This window comes from Channa argus, chromosome 21 (assembly GCF_033026475.1).
Source record: "Channa argus isolate prfri chromosome 21, Channa argus male v1.0, whole genome shotgun sequence".
In the NCBI taxonomy this organism is placed as follows: domain Eukaryota; kingdom Metazoa; phylum Chordata; class Actinopteri; order Anabantiformes; family Channidae; genus Channa; species Channa argus.
In genome coordinates, this window is record NC_090217.1 from 10301997 (window position 1) to 10327929 (window position 25933).

A 25933-nucleotide genomic window follows, 5' to 3' on the forward strand; every position below is an offset into this window, starting at 1 on the left:
ATTTGCCTTAAAAAACAAAATCCATGCCTAAATGACCTCACATAGCCATAACATCCTCAGTACTTTTAGCTGCAAATGACTAATACAACTCGAATACGAGAGGAAGTCTGATATTAGGTGAATGTATATTGTTCATTTTAAGTCCAGACTGAAGGGACGGGAATATTGTTTTTAGCTGAACAATCAAAAGACAGAGTGACACAGCGTGCCCTCACTCTCACCCGTGTTATCTTACATCCAGTAGAGACGCCGACTCACACAGACTGGAAATGGGTAGGAGATGAGGTTTCGACCCACCGAGCCACATCTGGGCTGCTTCTGTCTTATGCATAAACATGATCAGCAGCAAGCATGTGACCTAATCTGTCTTTGTGTGTGCTCATCTGTGTAAGGACATTGCTGCACTGCAAGCTGGAGGCTGATGGTTTTCAAGGTGTCTTATAATCTATGCTTGTTTTGCAGGAAATGTATTGTAGAGAATTCATGAATTACTGTGTGAGGAAGTGAGGTAATTGATATTTCACTCTTTCACTGTGAGGTGTTTTGTATTTTATGAAAGAGGCCAATTGTGCAGCATATACACAAAAAAACCTAGTCTTTAATAGAGCCTACAGGTTCATGTAACTTCATTGTGAATTTGTAAAACAAAGGCTGTATTATACACTCATTGCCCATTTTATTAGATACAGCTGTACAATCTGATACAATCCATTAGGGAAGCTCTGCCATGAATTGAACTTTTACAAGGTTTATTTGTCAGATTTTAGGTTAAAAATGTCAGAAAGGTGATATTTCTCCTATGTGTTCAATATTAAGCTCATAGTGGTGGTGGAGTCATGCTGGAGTGCATAATAAGAAGAGGTGGTTCTAATGTTTCGGGGTAACTACACCTGTAGAGCTGCTGTAGTGGATTATATCTCAAGTGAACGGGATGGATAAACCATCTTTAGATTGTGGACACAAACAGCAATACAGAGATTCTCTCACTAGTTGTCCTGACCCAGTCTCTGGTATGAGCTGTAAAATTTAGATACTGGTAGATGTTGGTCGGAGTTCTATCTGACACTCACATTCAGCTAATTAAGAGAGTTATTAATATAAATACATTCAATTAGTTACCAATACTCCAATATTATAACTTTTTTGTACTTTGTACCTATTAGTACTTTTATTGTTATAAAAGTGTTACACTAACTTTCTTTACTATGAAGTTATACTGTTAACAGTCTTAAACTTCACATGGAGTCCTATATTATTAGCATATCACATGTACGATGTGGTTTACACAATGCAATACAACTAGACAAATAACTGGCTTTGTGGCAAGGAGCATTTGCTAGTTGGTCAAGTGGTGTAATGCTACCACTCCCAAGATTTAGAACCTAATTTCTACCTTTAGATATCTGGAGGGAGCTCGGTGTTGAACCACTGCTCCTTACCTTTGAAGAAATTCCTTTGAGGTAGTTTTAGTATCTGATGGGAAGCTTCATGGACAATCCCCTGCAGAAGTCAGCTAACTAAGAGGAGACCTCAGGCCCAGGAGGAAAACATTTACAGCAGTGAAAAATTGATGGCTAGACTGGGGTAGAAGTCTTTATTGTTTGCTTAGAAAAAACAACCTTGCTCTTCCTGCTGACACTGAGTGTTATTTTCATCTACCATATGCTTAGTGTTATTGTTTTTCAAAGTAATTTTCTTGTGCCTGTTTGGTAAAATAGAATGCATGAGGCATGTGATAAACAGTCATCGAAAATGGTTCTCTGCTGCATTTAAAAAAAGAGACAAAAAGAGACAAAACAGAAACACTTCTTTAATTAGAGTTGGCATGCACAACTCAGCGTCTCATCTCAAATAAAATCCCATCCTACCAACTCTTCAGAAAGTGAAATATTTAGCTTGTCTTTTCCACAACACTGAACTGTAGTTGACTTGTATTGATAAATTATGCATTTATTCAACATGAGTGGAAACATTTGGATGTTTTTTGACCAACTGGATCAAGCAGCTGACATTAAAATTTATGAGGGGGCAGGATTGTGCTTAGAGAAGATGAGACATGAATGCATGGAAAGACAGTATAATAAAATGTATAAAAAGAGAGGGACATGGAGGAGAGGTATTATTGAGTATTTCCCAATGGACAGTCTCAGGATGCGTTTGCAATATAACACAGCCCTCGAATGAACCGTGTTACCTAATGTAATACTGGTTTAAAATTCAGGCTTCTGGGTTGTGTGTGTCTGTGGTTGTCTGTGTGAGCTACTGCTTGATTATCTATGTAAGCATGCATACAGTACATATAGTGCATATACATGTACTAACTTCTGCACTGGTACCAGAATTATTAAAACACACTTACTTGTGTTGAGTTTTGTTTTCTTCTATTTACTTGAGTTAATTCATTATACACTTACTGGCCACTGTATTGGAAACAGCTTTATAATGATCATTAACACAAATAATGAGCCAATCGCATGGCAGTAACTCAATGCATTTAGGCATAGAGATAAGGTCAAGACGATCTGCTGAAGTTCAAACTGCAGCATCAGAATGGGGGAAGAAAGATCATTGGGGGGACTTTGAGGCTACAACTAATCCTTAATGGGCTACAGCAGCAATAGAACATACCGGGTGCCACTCCTGTCAGCTAAGAGCAGAAAGCTGAGGCTACAATTCACAAGGGCTAAACAAAATTTACAGATATAGATTGGAAAAATGCTGCCTCGTTCGAAGGATCTTGATTTTTGCTACAAGATTCAGATGGTAGGGTAAGAATTTAGCCTAAACAACAAGAAAGCATGAATCCATCCCGTCTTACATCAACGGTTCAGGCTGCTGCTGGTGGTGTAATGGTGTGGGAGATATTTTCTTGGTACACTTTGTTCCCTTTGTACCAGTTGAACAGCATTTAAATGCCACGGCCTACCTCTTAATAGTGGGTCCATAGGGAAAGACGACAAAGTTAGAACGATGCTAACTTAACTCCCTGGTTACCTAGCAACCATTCACAAAGCACAGCCAGAAAACCTTAGCCTGACCAGATTGCTTGGCTGGAAGTTCCTGTTTTTAACGAATGCCCAGTTACACTCGGCAAACTAGAAAGGTGGGAGTGTGTATGAACAAAGAATCAAATCTCAACAACCATCTCAAAATACTGTACCATACTCTTCCTGTGTGGATAGAGACTTCACATGCTGTACAGGGATGGTAAATCCTACTTTGAAAAAACAAAAGACCTCAGATGACTATTTAATGTGCATTATGAGTCTTGGTAAATACACTTTGTAAGAAACACTATTACATTAACCTTTTTTATTCAGTTTTTAGTCTTTTTTTCCTTGCCAAAGTTTGTTGTACACTGATATTAACTAAAAATTACTACAGCGCTTATCTTTATTTTAATTCTGAGAACATGCTGCTTACTTAACTTCATAAAAATTACTGTGGAAAAAATTGACTGTAACAACAATCTCGACAGATGGTAAATCTCCACAGGTCGAATACTCAGATTAGATGGTTTCTGATGTCGCCAGCCAAAAAAAACAAAACTGTGTGTTGCTGATTGGAGCTTACTGGAAAGAAAGTGGTCAGTTGCAGATTTTCTTAATGTTAGTGATGCTTAATACATCAATATTTAAATTCTTTCATTATTTATTATCAAATGGGAGAAAAGATGCATTTCTTGATACATTTCCTGGAAATAAAAGCCTGTTTTTTGTTCTTGTTTTCTGGAATTTGTACTGTGACATATATGATACAACTGGTGCAATGTGAACAATACAACCATACTGATAAACACTAAAGCCAAGAACTGGTCGTGTAGAACTGAAAATAGCAGCACAGTAAAAGATCCAAAAGCAGCAGTAAAAAAACAAAGTGGATCAGAAGTTCTAAGTGTTTGATCATGAATGCGCTTTATAACAGAAGAAAGTTGAATTGAGGAAAATTATTTTTGAATACGCACACAATGAAACAACAAAAAAAACAAGTACACACACACACATTGTTTGGGCTGCCAACACGTTTGCAAGTCTGTTGCTGATTGAGGCTGATTGAGTGTGAGGGAGTGCACTGGCAGGAGGCCAGCTGTTTTGGGGAAATTACACAGCTGAGTGGCACGTTGCCTCTCAGCTTCTCTGTGACAAGATGCCCCCTAACATACACATTTCTTTTTATCCAGTGTGGGGACCTAGCTTTGACTTACATGTATTTCCTGGAGACTTGCTCTTTAACTTAACCAAACCTCGCTCAAAGTTTGAACCAACTCACATCCTTAAAATTCCCTGATTTTGTTATACGAATCAGCAGCTTGCCATGAGCAGCAGAATATAGCCACAACATGAGTGTGCAAACACTTTTAGGTCCCTACAAGGAGACTAATCAATGGAGCCCACACACACAATCATCTGTGACACGGGGGAGTAGATATGAAATACAACAGATAAAAGCCACAATTGTGGCACATTTCAAGTTGAACAATTCATCATTTTTCATAAGACGTCCCATAATTGGGCTTTCTCCTTTTTCGTATAAGAGATAATTGACAGATCTTTGGTCGATGCGATTCAAATTGCACAAAGGGCCTTTTTACTTCCAAAATTAGTGTTAAAATACTGTTGGAAGTGTGCAATTGTAATACTCTGTTGGCAGAAGTTCTAAATGTGTATTATATACAGTATTTGAAAATGTGTAAAACAACCTGTTTTAACGGCAAATTCTAAGACATACTTCATATCTGTCTCTCACTCCAACAACACCCTCTACATGCACACAAGTGTGTCACAAACACTCACACACATCTCTTCAACCTTCACTTTCACTCCTGACATAAAACAGACTTAGATATATCAAGAAAACAAAAGAGACCACCTCCTCATAACAGTGGGAGTGAGCAGCATCCTCTGGGGGAGTGAGCATAACATCTTTAATGGTTGTGGAAGCATTCTGGCATCTGCTCAGTGTTTCAGCACAGCAGCTAATTCTGTTACAGAAGGTATAAACAGTTCTGTTCCGTGTCCTTATCGCAAACACAGACCCAGGACGTTGGCCGCTATCATCATCGTTGTATAACACTTTGGATGCAACTCACAAAGAAAAGGCAACAGTGGGGAGAGAGACGGAGAGGGTGTGTAATGTGTTGAGAGAACAGAGCACAGTGATACATCATTTATGAATATTTTAAAACGTCATCTGTTATGTGAAAAAGAAGAAAAATTAAGACAGTTTTTGCTGTAGTACAGCTGCAGCATGGGAACCAGGACATGAAAACACACTTTTAGACATGTCCATAGAGGAACATAGTTTTTTCATAGATATTTCAAAAGAAAAGCTCCCTTTAATTTCAAGAAGAGAATAAAAGCTGTGGAGTGCTTTTAAGTGTGACGTTTACTCTTTACTTTTTCAGTCACAGGATACTTTTGATATCCTCCTGTGAGTTTGTGTAGCAGTGATACCATGACACAAGTAGGCAGCTCACCTGTCAGACTCGAACTTGTAACCCTTGGACACATGTCCCCTTCTGTCCTTTAAACAGATCCACATTGGACTTGTTTAAAACTACAGTGCAATATGAAGCTTGAGGTAAGATTGAGGTAGGAAGTGTCGGATACTTGAAATAACCCCATGCTGCTCAGGTCAGTTCTCTCTATCCCTGCATTGATAAAGCTCTGCTTGACTGTTTATTGTGATTTTACAAACAAACAAGCTTAAAAAAAATTCTAATCTAGCAGAAATGGTTGAAATTCTCTGATTAGTTTTGAACAGCAAGCTTCACTGAGAAACATTTAGAAGCAGCTCCTCTCCACATTCAGATAAGTTATGGTGCATATTTCCACAATCTAAAGATGTTTCAAAAAGTTGCATGTTGTAGCTTTGAGTTGCACACTGGACAACTAATTGGCCTCTGGAAATGTCACAAAAGTGTTAAACATGCATCAACTCAGATTTCTTCAATTAAAAATAAAATACCACTTCAAGTACCAAGTTAAATTATATCAACATGGGAATCAAGTTACTTTGAAACCCCCCCCATTTACACCTACTACACACTTAATGCAGCATACGCCAAGATATTCTGACTTTAATTGTGACCGCTTTCCTCTCTGAAGGTTTTTATAAATTGGTGGAGTAACCATTTAACAGTAATTGTATCTATGGCAACAGGCTTTTGGCATAGCAGATTTAAAAAATAGATGTAAAAGAAACATTAAAGACCAAACACTCCAACACTCAGATGGTCTCATTACAGAAATATTTTGCAAAGATCAAACAAAGACAGCCAGTGGGCTTTTAGCACAAAGTAATCAATACAACAGTCACGGTACATTTAGGGTTTTAATATACAGTTTTCAAGATAAAGTTCTTTGATAAACAAAGGGACAGTTTTTGGCTATAGAAAAAGCTATTTAGAAACCAGTGACTAGACTTGGAGACAATAGTGGTCGTGTGCTTACATTTTCAGGTATCAAATACAGACACGTTTTGCTCAGAGTGAAGAGGATACTCAAAGTTCAGAATAAACATCTCAATAACTGATTTACAAGAATCACTTCGTTACTACACACTGAGCCATTTAGAATGAGCTATACTTCCAGAAATATGCAGAAAAAAGGATCATCAGGATGAGAGGTCAGTTTAGACTTGAGTCTCATCAAAAATAGATGAAAAACCCAAGACGTCAGCACACTGAACTAAGGCGGTATAACAGCAAAAAACTGGGCTTCTACACAATACCCTGATAGTGATGGTAAGAAAAAGATTTGTCAAGCAGGTTGTATTGCAGAGCAACTTTGTTCTGAGCCACTTCCTCCATTAACTTGAAGAACTGCGTGCAGCACCAACCAGAGGCTACATCCACCTGGATCTCCTAGCGCTCATGAAGTGGACTTCATTAGAGCCAGAGGGGTTGCTGCCTCCAGCTGTAACAGGAAAACCTTTATCCACACTTTCTCACCAGAGTGAGAGCGTATATATTGAGTGTGACTGGCCATGGGTGCTGTCAAACCTTGTATAAATCATGTTTTGAAGGATTCTTCCTCCTAATCGTCATTGATGGAGCTGAAGGCAAACTGACCCCCATGCTGAGAGAGACACCCAGAGATTGTGTGCTACTACCACAAGAGCACAAGAGACAGACAGAGAGAAGGTGTTTGGCAGTGCAGAACCGTATGCAAAAGATTTATCGCAATATACAGTATACCAACGAACATCACACCTGGGTCATCACAGAAGCCACCACCTGCAATCTTACTTAAATATATATTTTCAATTTGTAGTACCAAATGTTTAAGCTGTTCAGTTTTCTATATAACTTGAATTACCTGTATTGTGATACGTTGTCATGGTGGTTGGGACCTTTGTTTTGACCCAGGTCTGATTAGTAGGATTAAGAAAACAGATTTACAGTACAATACACTTGTACATATACACACTGTTAAAAACATTGCATTAGCTCTCTTTAAAAATTGAAGTAATTACACTGCAAAGTTATTAGAGGTCAAGAATCAAGTGGTCTGCTAAAGCATGACGAACACCGCTCATGACGCCGCTTCAGACTGTGGAGAAATCCTGAGCTTAACAGACCCGCCGCTGTTGCTGTTACAGTCGCTGAGCTAAGACTGGAGCACTCTATTTTACTGTTCAGAAATCATCAGGAAATAATAAAATTGAAAAAGCTACTTTGTATTTGCAATGAACTGGAGTAGCAATTATTGGTACAAAAATATAATTACACTTATATTTACAGTTCTGTGGTTGTATTTACAATGTTGTAATAAGATTTATTATGTTGTACTTACCTAGTACACGATTGATAATTCCTGTCAATGTTACATAACTATTAATTATATTTCTATACCAATGCAATACTAAAATATGCAGATACTAGTTTATTAATGCATATATTAAATAATCTAATAAATAATATACTGCAACATAAAATGTTAGTCGTTTTGCAGTCACTCTAAATAAAGACAGTGTTTGATTCAGGCGATTACTTGAAACTGTCACCGCGGCAGCTCAGTGCAACTCTACATTGATTTTTAACCTGATAACCACAATCTATCTTCTTGACCAGAAACACAGTATGCAGCTGAATTACTTGCAATTCTAACTCGAACCAATGAGTTTGTTGTTTACAGCGCATTCGTCATGAGAGCACCAGAGAAAGTGTACAGTGTGTGTGTGTGTGTGTGTGTGTGTGTGTGTGTGTGTGTGTGTATATATATACACACACACACACACATATATATATATATATATATATATATATATATATATATATATATATATATATATATATATATATATATATATATATATATATATATATATATACACACACACACACACATATATATATACACACACACACACACACACACATATATATATACAGCCCAAAGTGTAAGGCGTAACATGATACAACAGTGTAGTGCAGATATTCATTTTCAGTCCAGTCCATGCTGAGTCTACCCCTTTCAATCATATGCCAGCATGTTATGTTTTATTACTCTCCACTCTATTAATATTCACACCATCCAATTTAATCTGTAGCATTTCATATCGTTCCATGCCACTCCATTCAAATCTAATGTGATTTCAATTAGTCCATTTCAAGCGATTCACTTCCACTTAAGTCCACATTTGTTCTGAGACCAGCCCAGTTAAGTTTGAGTCAGTGTGATATTTTTTCAATTTACAGTGTCAGTTCTGTTGTGTACATTTGGATTCCCCGATGCTGCATCCTCCTCTTGCATCCTCCTCCTCCCTCTCTAACTACTGTAAAGACGCCCTGCGTTATGTAGTTTAAATATCAGAAGCCTTGTTCCCATGTGTGTGCACCAGTCATACTGTAAACTGAGTACTTCTTCAGGCAGTGTCACCCTTCTGGATGCTGTGATCAGCTAGCTCAGTCTCCATAATCTCACCCGTGACACATTGGGAAGGTGACTATCATTGATTATTTTACCGCTCGGGATTTACAGTATAGACCTTACCATATGTCCCTTTGATACAATTATTTACGGTGGCCAAAACATGTTAATTTTGCTAATTTTGAAAGAAAGTGTTGTCACATATTCTGTACAGCTATTTTCATATGTATTGTACATTGTACAGAATATATCTTATCATCTCTACCTGTCTTTAATAGCATTATCCTAATTTGTTCTGCATCAGAAATTAATCTGATTCAAACTTCCCATGAGGAACCAGAAATCACAGGTTAAGAGACAATACCAACTGTCAAAAGATATTTAGGCATAAAAGGTCTACATTAGGGAGGTTTGTACGTTTTAAAGGTTTCCGGCAGGATTGCTAAAAAAAATATGTATGACCCTGTTTAAAGTGCACCACAGGGCATGAGTGAAGTTTTGCTTTCGTTAGATGTCTTGGGAAACAACTCTTTTAGTGTAAATGTACAGTATTATATGAAAGTTGAGGACATTGGACACTGTCTAAATGTGATTACTCAGTGTCCAACTTCTTTCATGCATCCATTTACAAATGTCACTAGACTAGGTAAGGCTACTCTCTTTGAGCCAACTTTGAAAAATACTAGCAACAGGCAGATACCAGTGGTCTCAATCCCTGATGAAGAATGTCTAACAGTTGGAGCCAGCTGGTGTGTAGTTACTCAGCTCCCTGCGGATGGTGCTGAACGGCGACAGCTCAAGCTCTGTGGTGCACTCGTGTTCATTGTCGTCACTGGCCGTGGCCGAGGAGGGAGCGTGGTTACAGCAGCAGCAGCAGCAGCAGCAGTCTAGGAAGGCTCTGCCCAAGGGGCGACACAGGAGGAGCAACAGCGCCGGCGTCACAGCAGCACGACAGAAGAGAAGCAGCTGGGAGAGGAGATGGAGGACAGACATGGTGCGTTCAGGAACACCAGCCGCCATGTAGGCAGAAACAATGTTGCAGATGTTCTCAGGCACAACACAGGCACCGTAGACGATGGCCAGTGCCACAACGGTGCAGTTCATCTGGCTCTCCAGCCTGATCTGCTTCTTGTTGCTGCGCACACTAGCCTGCTCTGCATGCCGAATCTTCCGGGCTGTTACTAACGAGCACCCAATAGTGAAGAGGGTGGGGAGGCAGAAGTAGCAACCGAAGCACCACCAAAGCCGCGCGCCCTCATAGGTCAGGCCTAGCACGTAGAGCATGTCAGGCAGAGAGGTGGATATCCTGATAATACAGCGTTCCACAGGAGCCTCGTCTGGGATTCCCGTGTCCTCTGACACCAGCTGTCGGATAAGGAGCTCTGGGAGGGCCAGGAGAAGGGCACCGATCCAGATGACAGCAAGTTTTGCAGTAGTGGAGGTGCAGTTCTCAATCATCTCATAGTACATCTGGACATTGGTGGCTGCACGGAAGCGGTCGATGCACAGAGCGCACAGGGTGAAGGTGGTTACACCCAGAGAGGCCACCTGATAAGACACACAAAAAGCAATTAGTCACAGTGTTAAGTGACTGCACAGTCATTTGTCGTGGTGCACATAGGGAAGAATAATTTGAAAAGTGTGAGCTTCTGAGCTCATTTTAGCAGTAGCCTAGTGATAATCTACAATGATTTCAGCTGAGTTGTGTCCAATACACTTTTCCATGTTGTTAACTTCTCTGTCTCCAATGAGAAGTCTGTTCCATCACTGACATTCTCTTGCAGAATGTCTTAAACAACTGCAGGTGAAGTAAACCCACAGATTTCTTTGCATCTCACACAAGCAAGGGTCTTTTTACCAGTTGACAAGTAAGCCACCAGCTCATAAGTACAGAGCAGGACACACAGTAATGGCACTGGTGTAATTACAAGTGGCTGAGCAACAGAAGCAGAAAGCAAGGCTGTAAGCTGTTATTATCACGGTTTAGTGTCCCTAAGTGTGTGTTTGTGTGTGTGAAGGAAAAAGAAAGCACAAACAGGAACTGCAGTGAAACCACACAGGTCCAGGAAGCATAAGGATGAATTAAAAGCCGTTGTCACAACATTCACTCACTCATAGTCTTACTGAGTAACAAATAGTTGGTTCACTGTTTTACTGTTAATGTGTCACTCACAAATCTTCACTAACACCTGATTATATTGCTTTGCCTTCACATTCCTGAAAAACTGCAAATTGTCCGAAAGCGCACCCATTTCCTCAGCATGTGAAAGTACCTGTTGGATTAACAGACATTTTGGCAGAGTGAGCATCCTGCAAAATATTCCTCAGCATCTGGATTGTGTGTGTGCGATTTCTGTCCCTACATGAACCAGTGTCTTCCATGGTTTTGCCTCCAGCACTAAATCTGCCAGAAGAGCCTTGCATCTCGCCATCCTCCACCCTTTCTGACCTTGCTTACTTTCTCTCCCTCTGACCCTCACTTTGTATCTCCCTTACTTTTCCCCTCCTCCTCTCCTCACCCTCCTCCCTTTCCTCTATCCAGGCCTCCTTTCATATAAAATTTAATTACAACATCTAGCTTCCCAGATGGCCCCAGTGAGGCAGTCTTTAGTGCTCTGAACACATACTTCCTGGGCAGATATAGAACACAACACTGTTATGTGTCTAGGCCTGACACACAAACACACACTGACCCTCTGACACAGATGGAGGTCCTAACCAGGAGTAAGTGGGAGAAGCAAACAGTGTCCAGCACTCCGAACAGTAATTGTGATCATTGTGACTGCGTTTTGGAATCAGAGGGTTTATTACCTGGTGTCATGCCAGAGTCTTCTTACTGTAATTGTAGTGAATTGTTGCAATTTAGTCAAAGGCAGAACTAGCAAATAATTATTAGGTATTTGCTTGTAGGATTGTTTTCAGTGGAACTTGGACTAGATTTAAGCCAAGTACATTTATGTACGTGGTTTATATAAATTCTGATATAATCCTTCAGGTTATTTTGGCAGATGTCAAAATGTGCATGCACTTGGCAGATGTGATCATCTTAAAGTTAGTTTTACTTGGGAAACCCAGTCCTCCGTAAATACTAAAAATAAAGTCAGGAGATTTAACAGCAGTTTTGAGCTCATCTTATTTTAATTTCTACTTGTTCACTTAAAAAGAAATGAAAAACATAAATTATAAAGAACTCCAAAGACTCTGCTTCTGTAAAATTGCAGAGGCTAGATTTCTTTAGATTGCACAAAAAAATGTTGGATCTCATGGAGATAAGTTGATAACAGTCCCCACAAAACAGCATCCTTCTAAGTGAAAATATGGATTTGATAACTACCTTAATGTTTTAGTTTACCAATGAAGATTGGCTCTGAATCCCTGGGAAGCAGTTTTGTTTATTGTAATAAGAAGCTCTACGTGAATATTTTTCTCTATAAACATGCACACCAAGCATACCTAATGCCAAATGTGGATGCACATGAACACACACACACACACACACACACACACACACACACACACACACACACACACACACACACACACACACTGTCTTCTGTCTTCTGTTTACCCATCCAAAGCACATGGACAGGTCCTTGCACATGCTGAATGTTTCATGGCTTGAACAACAAGGTTGGAACAGCTTTAGAGGCTGTCATGGAGCACCAGAAAAGCCAGCTTTGATCAGGGTGTCAAGGGCAGAGTGAACAAGCATAGCTTTGTACTGGAGGGGGGTTGAGAGAGAGAGAGAGAGTGCAAGAGTCAGGCCTGGTGGGGCGATGAGGCTGTGTGTGTTTGTGGAAAGGGGGTTATGCAAATGAATGAAATGGGGATGAAAAACAGGAACAGAAGAAGAATAGAAAAGGGCATAGAAATGAATGGGTGAGTGGGAGAAAATACAGATGAAAGAAAGAACTGAGAGTGAATAGAGAACACAGCAGAGGAGACAGCCCAAAGGGACAGGAAGCCACAACGTTGGCTTATGATTACCAAAGTTACTGTTACGTTCTTCCAAACATCAACCCTGACCACATCACATTCGTCTTACCTGCTAGCACCATAACAGCCATGCTACCCTCACAGCTGGAACTGGTGCTTCTGAAACAGTATCAATTAAATGTATTACTTATTTAAACCAGACATACAATAATTTAAACCATATTTTGTATTTTTTGTGGCTTCTGTGCCCTTATCTTTATTCAAGAGAGAAAAATTACAGAACTAGAGTAGAGAAGTGATATCACAGTAAATTAAAGTTTATAGCTAGTTTAGCTTATCTTATCTTAGCAGGATAAAGCAGCTAATCTGGCTGTAGTTCTATAGGTGATCATGTACCCATGGTGATCTACCGCCTAATATAACCTAACAACACCTAACCTATCTAAAATTACATTTACACACAGCTTTAAGGTAATTTGGATGGAGACCGGCTAACTGCTGTGCTGAGCTGCACTAAAGGGCTGAGCTTTTACTACAGACAAGGTGCTACTGAGCTTCTGTCAAAGCAATGTGTTGTTATCACCACTTTACCTTTGACTCCCCAAATAACCTGTCAGGAACCGAGGAGAAGGAAAATTAGAACTAATGTACTGAAGCTCATCACTGTTTTTCCACTTGATGTCATTTTTCTTAACCTTGGGCTTCAATAGTTTAAAAATAAAAGAAAATGAAAAGGCCTTTCATCCCCAACACCTGTTTTTCAGGTTCTGGCTATGGTTCCTACAGCAGGTGAGAAGAACATTTTCCCCAGTGGTGTTTTTAATAACAGCTCATTACCTCCCTGATTAAAGGGCTTGTGAGCTGGTGGCACACAGGCCTCGTGGTATTAGTTGGGTTTTAACAAGGACCAGTGGACCCTGTGTGGCCATGCTGTGACAACAGCCACTGTCATGGGTAGTGGGCGTTATCAGGTGATGAATGGGCCAATGTGGAGACACAACAAGGCGCACACACACACACATGCAGACTTACAATAATAGGTCAGCGAGACAAAGGGTTATTCCAGCTGCAGTCCTTTTTCTAGGCAAAGTGTGTAACCCAGTGCTGGCTCCACTAGAACATAACTCTACCTGGAGAGACCCAGTCAGTGACAGCCACCATCCATCTAACAGCTGGTGGATGTGGGGTAGCATGAACATCCATGTGTGAGAGTCTCTGTGCATGTCCACATGCGTGCAGGGTTATTAAAATTAATATTTCATGGGGGCTTTGTGTATGTGAGAAGTGTGGATAGTGCATACATAAGAGAGTGTGTGTCTGTGTGTGGGATTATGGCAGACAGACCAGCTAAATGTGTTCTAGTGGGCTGGTACGGATTCTTCTCTGATGATGTTAGAGCACAGTTCTCACAGTTACAGTGTCTATTGTATTATGTCCTGGCTTGATATGGGCTTGATGCTAGTGAATTATGTTGTGACAACTTAAAAAGAATAATTCAACAGGAAAATTTGCTCATTTGCTTTTAGATGAGAAGATCCATATTCTTGTGCCACACTCTTTTGCCATGTTAAAACTCATCTTAATTGCATTCGAAAAGGAAAGCACTCTGGCCTTATAAAGGTCAAAGGTAACATGCCTGGGCAGGAACCCTAAAGTTTGACAAAGGAAAACCTTCAGTATGGACCTAAGGACAAAAGGAACTTCAGTCTATTCTATAATATTCTATGTAAAAAAAAAAGTCTACACCAGCCAAGAACAAACATCCATAGATGTAGAGCAAGTAGTCACAATTTATCTTCTTGCTCATTTCTTTTCTTTAATAAAATTAACAGCAACAATCCTTTACAGTGTTCTGTTCTTCTGTCTCTGTCTGCTACAGTGTGCCTGTCTGCTTTCAGACAACAAATTTTGTCTTTCATTAAATTATAGCTAGACCTGTGGCAGATTTCCCCTTGAGATTTAAAAATATATATTCTTCTCTCAGCGTACAATTGCTGCTGGAAAACCTCATTCCAGGTCATTGATTCCTGCCTAGTAGTGTTATGTCGGCAGCGATACAAAATCCAATAGCGTTCATATTCTTTTCTATTCTTTGAAGGCTGGCTACGTGCCGACATGTTCCCAGTTGATCTGCAACTGATATGCTGCTCTTCGTCATTCCACCAACACACGCCTAATTCATAATGGAAATCATCCAATGAATATTTCATATTGACATGGATAATTATTTTTTTGGCTAATTGCATCTAACAGCAAATCTGGGCCCTGCTTCATGATGCTGTGTGGTCTTGTCTCATCATGCAAAACACCATATCTACCCATCCATGGACAAAGAACTGAGTGAACGGACTCACCATCATGCATTATGTAGAGCTGCTAATTACAGTATAGACCCTGAATAATTTACATATCTTCCAATTAACTGTAATTCGTGTGGCTGACAGACAGGCTGAGAAGTCAAAGGGCACCAGATCTAGTGTGTATATAGCGAAGTTGTGCTGCTATAGTGTGTATACTTTAACTGCATGTGTGCATACAGTGTTTGAGCACAAATGTGTGTGTGTGTGTCTGTGCTCAAATGCTTTCAGACTGAATGCATGTGTGCGTGAGTGTATCTTCCCTTGAGGCTTGCTTCTAATCACAGATAGCTGATGCAGAGAGATGGAACGAGGGAGAACAGCAGTGGGCAGTGATCAGTGGAGAGAAGGCCATCCCACCCATCTGGAGAGTCAGCACACTCTACTCACTTTGTGTGTGTGTGTGTGTGTGTGTGTGTGTGTACAAGCTACCTCATAAGAAAAACGCATATAAGTGTACACAGTAAGAGCAACCTTCTTTAAACAAGAAGGAATCTCCAGAGCTACTGTATCCATTATGGTTCATGGATTCTAATTATATCAGGTGACTGTGGAGGTTTTCATGTTGGAGTATAGATATACTTCAAAGAAAACATTAACTCCATCTTGGGTCTTCTGAACTTGAGCAATGGGTGAATATTCCTGGATGTTCCACAGACATGCAGAGAAACCACATTGGTTATTCTGATTTAATTCCCACTAGAATGTGTCAAGCTGATGTATGTGCTGCCATTACTGCCAATTTCAACACAATGCATGGTTCTACCTGTGGCCCTCAGTGGCTCCTTGCAGCCCTCTACCTCTTTCACCCCCTTCTCTCATTCTTATTATACCAACCTATCACTCAACTGTATCACTTTCCTTAGGCTTCTCTTCTCTTCTTCAATAGCCTGTCTCTCTCCCTCTGCCTGCTGAATCCCACCGTACCACAGCAATAAGCTCACAGTTTCTGACTGCAGTGCACTCGATAAATGAGACACACAAATAGTTCAAAGTTGATTTGAGTGAAAGTTGTATATTATAAAATGTGATTTCTGCATGTACTCTGGCTCAATAGCATATAGTACCATGCCACAGTCTATAGTGGTGTTACTAGTGGAAATGCCACCTTAACACTAATGGGAGAATGTGTCTTTAGGGAGTCACTCAATTTCTGTCCCATGATGATGACGACAGGCAATTAGCTGTAACTCAGGTTACAAAGAAGGTGTGAACATAGCCATGTCTGTATACTAACTGAAGTGTTGATTAGACTTTCGCACATGTGTACAGTTTTACAAACGTTGCTCAATTATGTATGAAAACCTCGTGCACAGATAATTTGGACAAAGACTGAGGGCCTGGTTTCAGTCTTGTTCATGTACATACTTTTTAAAGCTACACATTTATAAATGCTTTAAAACACTGAGCATTTTCCAATAGGCAGCCACGAATTAAGAGAATTACATACAATCATTGTTAGAGGTCACTGTTCTGTACTTTTTTTCATCTCTGATTCATAAACATATTTTCCTTTTGTATGAATTCAACATGTTTAAAGTAAAATCGTTCTGGATTAACCTTGACAAAATGATGTATTTTCCACTCTGCTGTATAAAATGTGTGGTTGTTTGTTGCTTTTAAGTGTTATACTAATCAACTGCCAGGTGCAGAAACCCAATTATTGCCCATTAGTTTTGCCTGAATTTGCTGCTCTGTGCATCACTGCCCCGAGGGGTCAAGTGCCATGACAGCAGTGTGGAACAGAAGTGTATCTGGAAGAAATGCAGGCTGCCTGTTGTTCACAGTATTATTTTGTATGGCATTCCAATTGTTTGCTCAAATCTCACACCTACTATTGCTTTCTCTTTGTGGTTTTGGAAAATTCCACACTCTATCAAACACTGAATAAAACAAGTTTTACTGAAGGCACCACCACGGGAGGTTTCTCTCTCAGCGGACATTATCTGTACCACTTTGTCATTATGAATGCACGCACACACAAAGTTAGGTCACATGTCTTTGCGGCCATTGCCTGTTCTTCTAAAGAGTGTTGTGTATATGTGGACGTGTGTGTGAAAGAGTGTGTGTATCTTCATTTCAGGCCAAACGTTCACATTTCCTGTGACCGAATTTGGGTTAACTGAAGAAAGCTCCTCCATAGGGTTAATGTGTGCGCTTCTGTCTCTGTGTGTTTCACTGAATGTTCCTCAGGGACAGAGTGAGCCTCAGGCTGCATTACTCACGGCCTGTTTTGACACATGCATGCGCACAGACATGCACACAGTGAATCCACTGTGAATGTGCAGGTCCTCATAGATATGTACTATGAAATAAACATGCAATAACAGATTCGTACAACACACAAATGCCACTCTTACAAAAAGTACACACACATACACACACCACAGGCTATTAACCAGTTTTCAGCTTGCTCCATATGGCTTTAGTTTAGGGTGTAAATGTACATTAGTTCTTTTTCATCATAAAGAGTTCAGATGGTGTCATCTGGAGGAGCTCTGGAGAAGAAAAGAATCCATGACTCCATAGTATGGGCGACGAGATGACATAATCTGAACTGAAGGTTCCTCCAAGTGATTTCATCTGCAGGCTTTTTTCAGCAAGAAGTAGAGAGATATTTTAATATAGGGACATAAGAACGTTTAATTGCATTTATTTATATGTACTACCCAAACTGGGACCTAGTTCAAAATGAATGAAGGCATCCTTTATGTATAGCCATTTGTTCTATGCACTTTTTTGTTTGTTTTTTGTTTTTTGTCCTTTCCACTTATCCCGTTCATTCAGGGTCCCACACTGGATCATTAGTGGATCTTAGCACAGTTTTTACACCGGATGTCCTTCCTCACGCAACCCTCCCCAATTTCTGCTGGGTTTGGGACTGGCAATGCGCAGCTTGGGTCCGGGATGGGCTGTTGGGAGTTCAGTGTCTTGCCCAGGGACATGTGGTTGAAAAGAACGTGGCGCGAACGGTCAACCCTACTGCGCCGACCCCTACGTTTCTAGTTGTGGTCTTGTGTAACCATTGAAGGAATTTATACACGAAGTACCAAAAAAACAGATACAAAACTTACAAATACAAATGCAAAATTAAGACAAAGACTTAAAACAACCAAAGACGGGGGGGGGGTAACATGCTGTTCAGCTGCACAAATTATGCCTGATTAGCCTTCCCTGCCTGTAGCCTTTATAGTGTCACCTGCTGCCGAAGCTATATAAGCTGGAGAAAAGAGACCCTCTCTCAACATCTAGCCATTACTGGAATTACTTATATTTGCTTGCACTTGCTCCTGTGCGTCAAACACCACCCATAAGTTCATTGCTTTCACCTCCATCGGATGTAGTCCTGTTTATGTTGCATTTGGGGTAGAATCCTGTGTACTGCATTTTGTGACAAAGGCAATTCAAAACAAGCTTAAGCTGAAAACTGCTCTAAACAAAAGACGTGGCACCTTTGGGTGAATCTGACACGTGAAGAACTGCAGTAAGCACACAAAAGGAAGGTATAAACATTGTAAAAGGAACCTGTCTGGCATCTCTCCACTATAGTCGATGTGTGAAACACAGTCAAACAAGAAAACAATGTGCGTTTGTTTCTGTTTGCAGTAGCAATTTTGCCCCATAATATACACCGCCCAGGCATAACATTATGACCACCTGTACAATATTAGGCAATCCAATACAGCAGCTCTGCCATGGTTTTCTACTTTTACAAAGTAATAATTTAATAATTTCTCATTTTTTAAGTCGAAACTGTCAGAAAGGTGATCATTCTACTATGTGTTTATTATTGAGGTCAAAGTGGGTAGTGGATTTATACTGGAGTGCATTATGAGAAGAGGTGGTTCTAATGTTTTGGCCCCCTCATTCATCTTAAACAGGCTGGCTGAGAAATTATTACCTTGTAAAAGTAAAAAAATGATGGCAGAGCCACTGTACTGGATTGCATTAAATTGTGCAGGTGGTCATAATGTTATGCCTGAACGATGTTGGCTTTCTTGTAGCAGCAGGTGATACAAATGACAGAGTCCTTGCAATTGGCTAAGGCGACATCTTACAGTCTGTACTTTCTAGCCTGTCTGGGCTTTAAAACTGAAACTTAACTCTTATCTCAGCAGATAACAAGAAAGTGACATTTCATTTTAATGGTCTAAAATCAGAGAGATTATGTCTAATGTTGCTGCAGATGTGTAACTGCATTCAGACAAGGTGGATACTAAGTAAATAACACTATTGGAACCGCATTTACCATCTGCCACCTTTTCAAAAGGAAACCTTGGCTCCAGCCATTGCCTCCCAAAACATAATTCCAACATTTCCACTACAAACTAAAATGGAAGAAACATAGAGTTCAAAATATATGATGAAACATAATGGAATTACCTCGACATAGGGCACCACTTTGCAGGTGAACTCCCCCAGCAGCCACGACTTGGTCAGCTCATGGAAAACCACCATGGGCAGACAGAAGAAGATGAGCACAAAGTCCCAAACGGCCAAGTTAGCCAGCAGTGAGTTGGAGATGCTCTTCATGTAGTAGTTCTGGCACACGATGCACAGGATGGCAATGTTGCCCGCTATCCCCACGAGGAAAATTACCCCGGACACGCACGTGATGGCATATGCGCCGTAGGTCTCACTTGTCACCGGATAAAAAGGGTTCTTGATTTCGTCCCCGAAATCCTGCGAGCTGGGAGGTGTGATCGGCGTGGCGTCCCAAGGGTTTTCTTCTTTGAAAGTGAACAACTCGTTTCTTCTGGTGACGAGGTCGAACGGCAGGTCGGTGGAGGTGAGGGCCACCGGTTTGGGGATGGGTTCCCACGGCGACGAGTGAGGTTGAGCCAAAGACACTGAGCTTTTGTTCAGCCGGTTTCTCCCCCTGTTCCAGGATTTCTTCTGCTCGTCTTTTGTGACCCTCTTATGCCTGACACCCTCCTCTGGTCCCCCTCCTCCTTCTCCCCGGCCCATTGTAGAGGGCTTAGCCGCATTGTGGTGTCCACCTGCTGGCGTCCCCGCACCACCAAGAACGCCATTCAACTTCATCCTCTTATTATGGTGGCGTGTCAGGTCCCAGTGTGAGGCGTTGGGATCCTCCATGGGTGTCACAGTCCTATTGAAGTCGCGTTTGTTGTGTCCACTTCGCCTCGTTTCCCCTGCAATTATCCTTTTCCAGGGATGAGTGGAGTTAAGGGTCTCTCTGTTAACTGCCCCCTGTGACTGCAGCTCCGCCGAGGACGCACCTGTGGCGTATCCCGGCGAGAGCGCATGGTCTCTGGCTTTGGTTTGATGGTTCTCCCCGAGTGATCCATGAAAAGTCCTGGCAGAGTATGCGCTGAAGTCGCTGTCCTCCTTACTTCGTACTTCTCCGTTGTTTCTCAGAGACAGCAATGCGTGTGCATGGGCTAGTAGCACAAACAAGGTCCTAGGCGGCAGAATCTGCATGGTCCAGGAATTATTTAGCGCAGTTTTAATCCTCACAAGTGCGTCCTCATACCTCGGTAGCAGCGCGGAGATACTCTTCCTTTCAGTCAACACCCATGATGAAAATAGCAGTTACCTCGTTGTTTCAAGTAAACAGCTCCAATCATTGAGCGCTGCACACTTTTAAGGTATATCCCAATTTTTCGTCGTGCACAATGTGCTGCAGCTGAAATAATCTCCACACCGCCTCCGAGTCACCCCCGTGTCCAAAGTCTTGACATTACGCAGCAGGACAGCGAATCAGAGTCCAGATCCGGAGAGAAAGAAGAAAAGAAAGGTAGAGAGAGAATTGTGGCATGTCCACACACATAATCCGTACGCCAGCCAGCTTCCAGCTGCCGGTAATAGCATCCAAAAAGACTCCTCTGCGCGTGTACGTTGGAGCGTTGGTTCTGTGGGTTGGGTCGGGTGGCGGCGGCGGCAGCAGCAGCAGCAGCAGCGTCAATGCGGTGCAGCATGGGTAAAGCCCACTAGCTTGTCATGCACGGGAGTGAAGAGGAGAGAGAGAGAGAGAGAGAGAGAGAGTGACACAGAGAGAAAGAGGATTGGTGTTGCTCGTCCCTTCTTCCTCTGCGTCCAGTGTCTCTCCTTCTCCGTTTTCTCCTGGGGTAGGACCGTGCATTGCAAGAAAATGGTTTCCCCCGGCGGCTAACCCCGATCTGTCACTACTCATCCATCATGGAGCATCCAGCAGCCCCGGAGCAGAATACGGCTACAGCACCCCCGGCAGCCCAGCCAGCCACGCCCGACGAGGCGTGCTCATAAAAATATTACCCATTTTTACGTTGTGAGATTGACGCATTTAGACAACATTTAAACAAATGCAGCTAATCTAATCTAATCTAACCTCTGTTTTGTTAAAAAAAAAAAAAAAAAAAAAAAAAAAAAAAAAAAAAAAAAACAGGACCTAGTGGGGAAAGATAACTTTATGGGTTTCAAATGAAAAGCAGGTTTCTTTCATCTAGCTTACTATCTTCTAAATTCATATGAAAGCTGAAAAGTTACAATGCATAAATGCCCCAAGTATATATTTTTTATTTTTGTAAAAAACCTAATATTTTCAAACCAAACATACTTCATTCATTATTGGTGGTTTTTATCATATCATAAACAAATGTGTTAGAAGTCACTGAATAGGCCTGTCCAATTACTCACTACACGTTGTAGACTTTTAAAAGGCTGTAAGAGTTGAACCTGCAAGCTTGCAACTGTCTTCTCAAATGCTATAAGAGGTTTGATAAAACAGGGGAAACATCTGCAGATGGAGTTTTCTAGTAGCTATTCTGGATTATTGTGAATTGTCCATTGAAACCAGTTGCTGTGGTAATGGACCTTTTGCAGAGTGTGTATTTCACTATCTTACTGTCTTTAGCATGAGATTATGACATGTGAATATGTGAACATTTCTAATGAAATACATACATATATACCCAAAGACAACTGTAATATTTAAACAGCAAGGAAGTAAAAATACTTTGTAAAAAGCACTGTATAAACAGTTGAAATGGTTAAAAGTGCTGGATAAATGGCTGTAAATAGTAAATAAAATGTTTGGTTGTATGTGACCACTGCCATCTCCAATTAAATACTATAGCAAATACTTTATGTCCACTAGGTCAGTCAATAATTCAAGAGTCTCTCCAGACCAAATGAAATGAGCACATTGTGTCTCAAGTGCTGTAAGTACTCTGAGTGGACCTTTCACACTGCTGGAGTGTAAGACCAAGGCCTGCAGTCTTAACCATGTGGGAACATGCACTGCATCAGAAGTACAAGAATGCTGATGTGACACGTGCGCACACACATCTGAGTATGATTATAGTGCAGGGAGGCCATGCACATACTGTACACACACACAGTCATGTTTATTCATGTGAATGTGTGTTTTCCAAAACATGTTCCGGAAGAGACTGAGAGTATGGAGAGCGTGAATTGGCAGACGCAGCAGACATCTAGCTGGTGACCTTCTACATCAGACAGGTGATTGGAGCCAATTCCAGCCTGGGGAGCACGCACACACACACACATACACACGTGCAAACACCACACATTCCCACGCAGCCAAGTTTCACCAGGGGGTAGAGCATTGAAGACGGATAACATGAGTTGCTCCTGCCAATATTTCTATCTGACCTTGATTGGACTTAAAAGAAAGATGTTCTTTATGCAAAGTAACACTAAGAAATGTCTACAGGGCGCCTGTGGTGTTTTGGATTCAATGAAAGTTTAATAATTTCGGTGGCAAGAGTAATTAAAATATTGTACGTGGCACTGGATCATTTCCGTATGCAATAGTTGTTATGACAAGGGAATACTTCTCATTCAAATTTTGTATCTAAACTTGTGTCCAACTTGTGTATGTGCGTAGTAACAGTTTAACATTCAAATTCTTAAAAGAATTTGTTTCAAAATCAATTTTTGTGTTAGTAGTGTCAACACAGTAAAAGTTTAGCATCTGTTGAGCTTCACAGATTTAAATGACACTGTATATCTGACCTTGGAAATACCACTGCAGTACTTTTAGTGCCATCTTAATAAGATTAAAGGCACAGGGCAACACTTCACATGTAATTATCATGTCTATTGTGTCTGTGTAGTCCAGGGAGACCATGTTAGTTGGCATGTGTGGGTGGAGATAAGGAGAAAAGGTTCTCTCGCAAATGTGCTCACGCGTGGAAACATTTAATGGTTCAGACACCAAGGGACATCAAGGGCACACACCACCCCAGCACACACAAAACCCAGACAAGTAACAAACCAAGCTAGTGCACACATGGCATAAATTCAATTCATGTGTGTGTACTGTGTGGAAAGTAAATCACACACACACATACAAATATGTAAAGACAATAAATGGCACCTCATTCACAAACACAAAGAAAACAGACATACACACACAAGTTGTGCTAAGACGTTTCACAAAATTATGGAAACACTGAATTTGATTCATTGTAACCACAGTGCAGGACGCCATAATGGGACACAATATTCATACTTATCTAAATTATTTTCATTTCACCTTTTTGTGGTCTTGTCTGCAAAAGTTATTCCTCAAAATGTATCAGCAGAGTGTGGAAATGTGTGTTTATTTGTTTGCCCTTAGCTGCAATTTGTAATGTCACAGTGAATTTGTCTTCTTATATTTACAGACACAAGAGAGTATTTTAATGAAACTGCAGCCAAAAAAAATTATGTTATAGCCATTAAGTTTTGTCAGCATTTGACACTGCTGATAAATTAGTGACACTCAGACAAGTATGGGGGCATGGTGAGGCTTTTATCATGCTGTGAAAGTCTAACACTAGACTCTTCATCAGAAGGCTTTTCACCAAAGTCACTGTCATTCTTTACGCCTCATCCCTTTATGATGAATAACATTAAGTTTAAATGGTGTCAGCACATCTACAGGAGGTTCTCGCTGCTCATTTCTGCCTTCATGGTGAACTCATGACTCAGGAGCTCACCACTGCAAACATATAATCAAGTGCTGCCATCTGGTGGTGTTTGACAGAAATGAAGTTCTCTAAAAGACTGTCCAATGGTGCTACTACTAATGTCTCAAATGTTGTTCTGGTAATCAAAGTGTTGCAGAAGTTATTTATTTATTTAATGAATTCAAACTTCATCTATCATTTAATGTGTTTTTTCCTAGTTGATAAACCCAGGCTTCAAACACATTTAAACTCACTGGCCACTTTATTAGGAACATCTGTTCAACTGCTTGTTAACACTAATCAGCCAGTCACAGGGCTGCAACTCAATACATTAAGGCATGTGGACATGAACGGGATGATGTGCTGAAGTTTTACATTGGGCATCAGAAAAGGGAAAAAAGGTGATTTAGTTGACGTTGAATGTTGCATGATTGTTGCGACTGTCTATTTCAGAAACTGCTGATGTACTTGGATTTTTCAGCATAACTATCTCTAGAGTTTACAGAGAATAGCCTGACAAAGAGAAGGTCACTAGTGAGTTGCTGTTCTCTTGGCAAAAATGCAGTGTTGGTGCTGTTGAGGTCAGAGGTATACAGAAGAACATCTCTGAAGGCGCAACACGTTGAACTTTGAAGCAGATTATAGCAACAGGAGACCTCACTGGGTGCCACTCCTGTCAGCTAAGAACAGAAAACTGAGGCTGCAGTTCACAAGGGCTCAACAAAATTGGACAATAGTAGAAATAGCAAAAATGTTGCAGAGTCTTGATTTTTGCTACTACTTTTAGATTTTTGGTGTAAACCGTATGAAAGAATGGATCATAATTAAGGATTTAGGCTGGTTGTTCTGGCCTTAGTACCAATTAAACATTGTTTATTGCTTCAGCAGAGTTTTGTTGTTTTCCCTGTTGGTCGCTCTCTGCTTTGGCATATTCCAGCACCATGCTTTATCTCCTTCATGTATCTTCTGCCATTTTCAAAAATGTTTCTTGTCTTTCCATTTCCTACAATACCTTCAATATATGATGGCGGTCGTCATGCCCCTATAATTCATCTCAATCTGACTGAGAATTAAAGCCAGAAAGGTGATGTCAAAGCGGGCCACAGGGAGAAGGTGGCTTCGAATGGCCCTGAATGAAACATTCATTAAGAAATAGAGGAAAAGTTTTACAAATACACCATGATACACCCAGAAATGTGCATTTTCCAGCCACTTAACCTAAAAATGTTCATGCACGCACACAGGCATATTTGAAGGGGTGCAAGAACTTGAGAACCGTCCTCCTTTATGTCCTCTCAACCCCTCCACCAACATGCTGTCCTCTAATGCCCTCAGCTTTCTCACATATCAGTGATTTGCAAAGATTGTTAGATGAGTTGGCTCTGACCAGACATTTATTTGCCATATTTACAGCAGCAGCACAAAGGAGGACCACATAAGATAATGAACAGCATTGTCAGAGAGATAAAGTAGTCTGGGACTGAATGTTTTATTATGCATAGACGATTAGGCTCAGTGAAACTTACTTTAATGAAGTAATAAACAGACTGTTGATAGGAGTGTTGGATGTAACAGGTGATGGATTGTGGAATTCTTTTGTGTAGAGCGTAAAAAGAAATGGCCTGAGCACATAGTCCTGGGTAATGACAGTGGCTTTGGTGGTTGACAGTGTGTTATCAACCTTTACTGCTTGAGGCCTGCTAAAGGAATCTGCTGACAACTTTAAAGTGCTTCTGAATCATTTGATGTCACTGGATGGCATTGAAAGCAGAGCAGAAATCAATGAAAAGTGGTCTGTTACAGAGTGTGTGTAAGTGTTTGATGAGTCACTGAATGCAGGAGACATTTAACT

General features: G+C 40.8%; 1 protein-coding gene across 1 annotated transcript; it reads right to left on the reverse strand.

Moving 5' to 3' along the window:
* Positions 1-8339: 8339 nt before the first annotated feature.
* gpr37b (G protein-coupled receptor 37b) lies at positions 8340-21404 on the reverse strand. Its single transcript, XM_067490990.1, has 2 exons — positions 19550-21404; positions 8340-10421 (listed from the first exon to the last, which is right to left on the reverse strand). Exons 1-2 carry the CDS (start codon positions 20606-20608, stop codon positions 9603-9605), a joined length of 1878 nt encoding a protein of 625 aa, XP_067347091.1. The 5' UTR covers positions 20609-21404; the 3' UTR covers positions 8340-9602.
* Positions 21405-25933: the final 4529 nt, after the last annotated feature.